This window comes from Monoraphidium neglectum (genome assembly GCF_000611645.1).
Source record: "Monoraphidium neglectum strain SAG 48.87 unplaced genomic scaffold scaffold03184, whole genome shotgun sequence".
Classification (NCBI taxonomy): Eukaryota; Viridiplantae; Chlorophyta; class Chlorophyceae; order Sphaeropleales; family Selenastraceae; genus Monoraphidium; species Monoraphidium neglectum.
In genome coordinates, this window is record NW_014010444.1 from 1 (window position 1) to 7,017 (window position 7,017).

The window sequence follows — 7,017 nt, forward strand, 5'->3', positions numbered from 1 at the left end:
CTTGAAGACGGCGCCAAGCACGCCCGCATGTGACACCTGCAGAGCTAGGGGGCGGAGCACGGGGCCACCAAACACTGGGAGTGCGGCGCCGCGCGCGCCGCCGCCTGTTCCGCCCTCCCGCCCCGGGGCCTCACGTTGCCGTGCGCCTCTCGTCAAAGTGGCCTATGCGCTGCAGCTCCTTGTACAGCTCCCCCTTGGCCGCATACTCCAGGATCAAATACACCTTCTCCTGGGGTTGTGGGGTGAGGGCACCGGGGCATGCAAGAGGTGCAAGGCATGGGGGCGCAGGAGCAACGGAATTGATTGTGTTGGGCGGTGAGGGGTGGGGCAGCACATGCTTGCGCCTGGCAATGACAAATAGCACGGGGATGGGGCGTCGCATTGGCAGCCGCATTCGCTGGCGTATTTTGCTGACGTGTTGCGTAGCAGCAGCAGCAGCTGCTGCTGCTGCTGCTGCCAGTGGCATGGCTCTTCCCTGAGGACCTGGCGCCTCGCGGCACGCACTGTGACGTCCCGGCTGCCACGCCGCACCCGGTCGTAAAAGTAGCCGTGCATGCGCAGGATGTTGGGGTGGCGCAGGTGTGACTGGATCTCAATCTCTCGCCGCAGCTGGTGCTCCACATTGGACTGCGCCAGCTGGCTCTTGAAGAGCACCTGGGTGGGCCCAGTTTTCAGGGGGGTTGGCGAACGCGGCCATTCGCAGGGGCGTGAAAGCTGCGGAGGGAAGCAGGGTGGGCATATGGCTCCCATTGCCAGCGGCTGTCAGTCAACCATACTGACCAGTAATGCCCGAAAAGCATCGTGTAGCGCTGACCCTGAAAGCTGCGGCACTCAAGGCCGGGCGGTGGAGCGAGCGCAGCCTGGAGCGCCCACAGCTTGGTCAGCCGCTCCAGCCACGACGCTCAACGTGCGCGCGCGGCCTGGTCGCCTCCTAGCCCGGCCACGTTGCCCACCTTCAGCGCAACTATGTACTGGCTCTTTCGCTCGCGGGCCAGGTACACGCTGCCAAACTTGCCGCGGCCCAGCGGCCGGCCAATGTCAAAATCATCCAGTTGCCACGTCTGGGACGCCTCCTGGGAGCTGCCGCCCACCAGGGAAGCGGGCTGCTGCCGGTGTTGCTGCTGCTGCTGTTGCTGCTGCTCCTCCTGCCGGTGGCCGTGTGCAACCAGCTTCTTGCTGACGCCTCCCACTGCACCGCCGATTGTCGCCTGCTGCTTGTTTGAAGGCTTGAACGGCACTCTGTTCCAAGCGGCCCCGCCCTGCACGACTTTTTGTGCTTTGAGGGCTCCTTCAGTGCCGATTGGTGCCTCAGCCAGGCGCTTGACACCGGCATTTTCCTGCAACAAGCCCGTTTTAGTCAGATCTCCGCTGGTCACGCTGAGAACCCTCAGAACACGTACTTTGGACAAATACATACCTTTTCCCTCCCTGCTCCAGCCTCCACCGGCCGCTGCGTCCCGAACATCACGGCCACAACAACGCGGATGAATGCGAGCCCTATCTGTTGCAAATAAAACGGTTCAACGTCAATGATATCACTCTCTTGTCTCAATTGCATGGGGGTAACCGAACTACTCGGTGGTGACAGCTGGTCCAAGCGGTGCCACTTCACCAGATCCCACTGCATTGCCGAACCCACATGCGCTGAGGGCGTGCCAGAACACACGCCCTAGACGACAGGCAAACATCCCATGGTGTTGAGACACTGCCTTGCTGCCTCCCTGCTGTCTACGAAGCGACCCGATCGGGCCACCGGACACTGTTGCTGATGGGAGGGTGCTTCAAGCTGCCAGCCGGCTGCATTGTTGTCGCACCACGAGCCCCGGCCCCAAAGAGGCAGGCGACGCAGACATTACTGTGCGACCATGCTTGCAAGAGGGGGTGGATATTCCAAGAGCGTGGCGCTGCACACCTCACAACAAGCGCAGGCAAATGGGAGCCAGAAAACGCGCAAAACACACCGTGCGGTGGGGGCGCCTGGCGAGGGCGGCGCTGAGACACCCCTTCGCGCGCGCCCCATCACCCCGCGAGGATCCCAGCACAAACACATCCACAAGAGCAGGGGCCCCTGAGAGAGCCCCCCAACAGCTTGGCGGGGTGGGTGGCGCAGGCACACGAAGATACAAGACGGGAGCCGGCGGCCCCGGCGGGCACAAGCGCCCTGACCGGCCGCCCGTCACACCCTCAACATCCTACGCATTGTGTTCTGAGACGCGCCCCCACTGCGCCTCAAGAGAGAGCAGTCCATGCGAAGCCCCTGAGAGGCCCCGTCAACGTTACGACAGAGAAACCGGGCCGCAGCAGCCTCGCGACCTCGGCGCGCCCCGCGCCCGGGCAGCCCACAGCGAGCCTGCCCGGCCTCCCTCCACGGCGCGCCCCGCCGCCTACTCGTAGCTGCGGTTGTCGCTGTTGTTGTAGCCCTCCGAGCTGCGGTTCTCCACGTTGAAGCGCCTCACGTTGATGCGGCGGCCGCCCAGGTCCGACTGGTTGAGCGTCTCTGCCGCGCGCTCCGCAGACTCGGCGTCGTCAAAGGCCACCACGGCAAAGCCGCGGGACCGGCCGTCGGGGCTCGTCTTGACGTCGGCAAACGCCACGGGGTGGCCCGCCTCGGCAAACGCGTCCTTCACCTCCTGGGGGTTGGTTGGAGGGGGGGAGAAGGGTAGGGGCGCATGATGGGCAGGGAGAACGCGTGGTTGGGAGGATCCTCGGCGCTCGGGGCTGCCTGCATTGCCAAACCTGAGGCTGGTCACCGCGGCCACCATCGCGCCCTGTCCTGCGGCCTCCGTGGTGGCCCCCGTGGCGTCATGCTGCGGCGCCGCGCCCCCTCCCAGCGCGCACTGCCGCCTTTGCCCTCGCCAGCCCCCACCTGCCACGTGGTGCTCCAGCTGAGGTTGCCCACGTACAGCTGGGCGTCGGGGTTGCGCTGGGGCCTGTCGCCGCGCGGCTCCCTGCGCTCGCGGCGCTCGTAGCCGCCCTCGCTGCCGTAGCGGTCGCCGCGCGGGGGGCGGTCCCCGTAGTCGCGCTGGGGGCGGTCGCCGTACTCGCGCGCCGGGCGGGGGGCGCGGGGCGTGGCGATGCGCACGTTGATGGTGCGGCCCTCCAGGTCGGTCTCGTGCAGCTTCTGTAGAGCGCAGGGGGGGGGAGGCGGCGGTGACGACTCCGTCAGAGGGTTAACATTGAGGGGGGCCGCGAGCGTCGGAGGGCGCACGGAGGGCAGTGGGAACAAACCTGACAACCCGCCATGGCAGGAAACGAACCCGCAACCATACCCGCCCAAGGACCCAGTCACAGACCAAGCGAGCGCGGCGTGCGCAGGCAGCAGCAGCACCAGCAGCGCGCGCGTCGGGGCGGCCGCACCGCACCTGCACGGCGCTCTGCGCAAGCTCGGGGCGCTCGAAGTCAGCGATGGCCATGCCGCGGGAGCGGCCGTCGCGCATCATCACGCTGACGCGCGTCACGCCGCCGATCTCGTCGCTCAGGAACGAGCCGAGGACGTCGTTGTCGACGGCCCAAGGCAGGTTGGAGATGAAGATGGAGGAAGAGTCTGGGGGCACGGTGGCGGCGGGAAGGGTGCGGGGGGAACGTCAAGGGAACGGTCGCAGGGTGAGGCAGAGCCGGCACGGCAAGAGGGTATCAGGTGCGGGAGGGACCGGGGCGGCGTGACAGCGGGAGACCAGGGGCCTGGGCACGGGTGCAGCGCTCGGGCCGCACAGCCAGAGGCGCAAGGCGCGGGCGATCTGAGCTGAGCAGATCATGCAGCTCGGCGGCGGCTTAGTGGCCCCACTCACTGGCCAGGTCCTCCTCAGTGGCCTCATCCACAGCGGCGGCCATGCACACATACCGAGGCACCGCTGCGAGGGCAGGGGAAGACGAGGGAAGGGGTTGGCTACAAACGCGGCTGGCGCCACACCAGCACGAGTGTGGTAAGCCGCCGCACCCGACGGCACTGCAGCGGCCAGCAGGTGCTGGCCCCCAGGCTCACCAGGAGCGAAGCAGGGAGCCGCGAAAGTAGTCATAGGGGACACACGGAAAGCGGCCGTCGCCACAGTGAGCGAGGGCAGCCTCGCGAGGGCGGGCACCATCTTGTGCACGCTGGCGGCGGCACGCATGGCTGTCGAGGCTTTCAGCATAGTGCCTGATATGTGCAGCCCCGCGGCACAGAACGCACGCACGGCCAGCTTGGCTGACAGGATGTGGCACAGAGTGCACGGCAGCGACAACTCGCGTTTCGCGTGGGTAAGTGGAGCTTGATGCGCACAAAGTGTACGAATGTTCGCACGGCGAAGCAGATATGGCACTGCCACCCGAGTGCGGGATGTCAAGCGTCCAAACACGCGCCAAAGGACTGCAAGCTCCGCCAGAAAGTGTTCTAAACTTGAAAGGACACTATATACAGCATGAATGGGGCAGCCGCAGAGCCTGGCGTTCATAAAGGCGCGGGGGAGAGCCACAGGTCGGCGGCTGGTGCAGTTGGCTATGATATTGCCAGGCGACACGCCTGGAACAGGCGTGTAGCGGCATCATGCTGCACCTTATAGCTTGGATTGCGCTGTTTGTTGCAGTGAGCTGCAAATCTGCCTCTGTATCAGGTTACTCTCACTGTTGGTGCGCGTTGTCGAGGCACGGCACGCTCGCATGCAGCAATCAAAAGCAAAGACACGCATGCGGCTGGCCGCTGCTTGCGGGCGGCTGGTGCCAAAGGGGTGGCTGCAAGCAAATCTGGGCAACTGGATGGAGATGGGAGGAGGGGAAATGGGGCGTGGCGCGGCGCCATGCGAAAGACCACAGCGGCACAACGCAGCCAGCATCAGGACGCCCACGGCAAGGGCTGCCGCGCCAAATTCAGGCCTACCAGGGTCAACCCATCCTGCCAAGCACACAAAAGCGACGCTGCCTAGCAAAACAAATAACTGCCGCGCAGAGACTGCAGGTGCTCCAGGTTGGGGGGTTTCAGCTGGGCTACAAGCAAAAAAGGGGCCCTAGTGTACAGCAAAACTGCAGGGTGCAAGCAATGGGGCAGCCCGAAGATCAGGGGGTGAGGTTTGTGCGTGAGGGCATGAGTGAACAGGGTGTGGCGCGCGGCAAACGGTAGAGCGGCGGCGCCGCAGGTCTGGCGCAGACGGCGGCGGGACGCAGACAGCGGCGGGCAAGAAAGAACACCCCAACCCGCTCAAGCCCGTGCGCCTGCCATGGCCGCCCTGGCGGCCCCCGCGACCGCGGCGGCGGCGGCGCCGCCAAGCGCGGCCCCCGGGGCCCCCGCGGCCCCCGCGGCGGGGTCCCGCTGCTGGTAGAACAGCATGTAGGGCTGGCAGCGCCCGACCTCGGCCTCGCCGTCCGCCAGCAGCACCCATGCGTCGTCGCACTTGAACCATGCGCCGCCCGCCCTGACGTACGCCATGTAGTGCCCCGCAGACATGTCCCCGCGGTGGCTCACGACGCCAAACAGGTCGTAACAGCAGCGCCCCAAAAACGCGTCCCCACCGGGGGACTCCGCGGCGGCGGCGGCGGCGGCGCGCTGCTGCTCGTCGCCGCGTGCGCCGCCTTCGGCGCCGGCCGCGCAGTGCGCCAACAGCCGCTTGGCGCCGGCGGCGCGCGGGAGGGCCGCGGCGCGCAGCACCGAGGAGGACAGGAAGGGGCTCATGTCCAGGGACCCGAGGGGGAAGCTGAGCGGCACCTGCAGCTTGTACAGCCTGCAGCGAGCATGGGATGCACGGGGAGGGGGTGTGATCCGCGGATGCATGAGGGTGGAGGCGCGTGCGTCGAGTGGGGCAGCTGTGGGTGGGGGCAGGCAGAAAGGAACCCCATCGTCCACAACAGCAGCCAGGTCGAGCTGCTCCCACATGATCTCTAGGCTGAGAGAGCAAGCAGTCGATGAAAACAGCCAGAACCAGCAGGCGAAAGGCTTCACCCCCCCCCCTCCGACTCCTTCCCCTCGTCCTGCCCCCTCCTGTTGTGACGCCCATGCCTCCCACCTGTTGTGGCGCTCGTCCAACTTGAAGCGCTTCATGTGCAGGCACAGCACGGGGGGCAGCCGCCGCAGCGACACCTGCTTGGTGGCGTCGCCGGTCGCGCCGCAGCCGCTGCAGGTGTGGCCCGAGACGCGGTCCGGGCGGATGAAGCGCCGCAGGCAGCCCAGCAGGCTGACCTCCTCCACCACCTGCACGTGGAGGTGCGTTCGTGTGCGCGCATGTGTGTGTGTATGTGTGTGTATGTGTGAGCGTGCGTATGTGGGGGGTGTGTGACGAATTTTGTACGTGAGGGGGTCATGCGCAGAGCAGAGCAGAGCACTGCACGAGCTCGATGCTACTCGAGGGGCCAAAGCGCAGCCGGCGCCGCGGCGGCGCCATGCATGGAAGCAGAGGGCGGGCAAAAGCGTGTAGGCCTTTGTGTGCACGCGTGGTGCCCGTGACTGGCTCTCGGGCGATAGCAGCGGCCCTGCCGCGCAGGGCAAACTCCCGGCTCATTGGCCGCGGCCTCGGCCGCACCTGCACAGCCGGCAGCACCTTCTTGGCGGCCTGCTGAGGCGCCGCCGCCAGCGCCCCTTGCTGCCCCGCGCCCACCCCGTTTGCGGGCCGCGCCACAGCCGCCGCCACGGGCGCCGCCGCCGCCGTCGCGGGGGCCGGAGCCACCATGGCTGGCGCCGCAGGCACCGGCGCTGCGGGTCCCGCAGGTCCCGCGGCCGGCGCCAGCGGGCTCGCGCCAACGGGCGCCCCCGCCCACGCGAGCTCAGCGTCGTCCACGGCCGGCCCCCCGCCTTCCGCCGCCGCCGGCACATCTGCGCCTGGCGGCGCCGCCATGATTCCGCGCCGCACGAGCTCAGCGGCGTAGCGCGCCAGCTGCTGCTTCGGTATGAAGCGCCCCTTGGGGTCGCGCTGGCGCAGCAGCCCCTGGCGCAGCGCGGCGGCCGCCAGCGCGTCGTATGACGAGAACGCCCCACCCTGCCCGTGGCGCGAGGCGCCGGCGACGCCAGTGTCGTCGCCGGCCGGGCCAATCGGCGGGACGGCGCCGGGCGGTGGG

At 67.6% G+C, this 7,017-nt stretch overlaps 3 protein-coding genes across 3 annotated transcripts; all 3 read right to left on the bottom strand.

Annotated features, from left to right (window-relative positions):
- Positions 1–130: 130 nt before the first annotated feature.
- Positions 131–1,465, bottom strand: MNEG_12318 (hypothetical protein; the record flags this gene model as incomplete). The annotated part of the gene is made up of 4 exons (XM_014039208.1): positions 131–229; positions 532–654; positions 954–1,145; positions 1,418–1,465. 4 exons carry the CDS (start codon positions 1,463–1,465, stop codon positions 131–133), a joined length of 462 nt encoding a protein of 153 aa, XP_013894662.1.
- A 919-nt stretch (positions 1,466–2,384) lies between these two features.
- MNEG_12319 (putative RNA-binding protein) lies at positions 2,385–4,130 on the bottom strand (the record flags this gene model as incomplete). Its single annotated transcript, XM_014039209.1, has 5 exons — positions 2,385–2,630; positions 2,867–3,121; positions 3,363–3,544; positions 3,789–3,851; positions 3,983–4,130. 5 exons carry the CDS (start codon positions 4,128–4,130, stop codon positions 2,385–2,387), a joined length of 894 nt encoding a protein of 297 aa, XP_013894663.1.
- A 1,040-nt stretch (positions 4,131–5,170) lies between these two features.
- On the bottom strand, positions 5,171–6,632 carry MNEG_12320 (hypothetical protein; the record flags this gene model as incomplete). The annotated part of the gene is made up of 3 exons (XM_014039210.1): positions 5,171–5,690; positions 5,973–6,157; positions 6,486–6,632. The coding sequence occupies 3 exons, from the start codon at positions 6,630–6,632 to the stop codon at positions 5,171–5,173; spliced, it is 852 nt and encodes a 283-aa protein (XP_013894664.1).
- Positions 6,633–7,017: the final 385 nt, after the last annotated feature.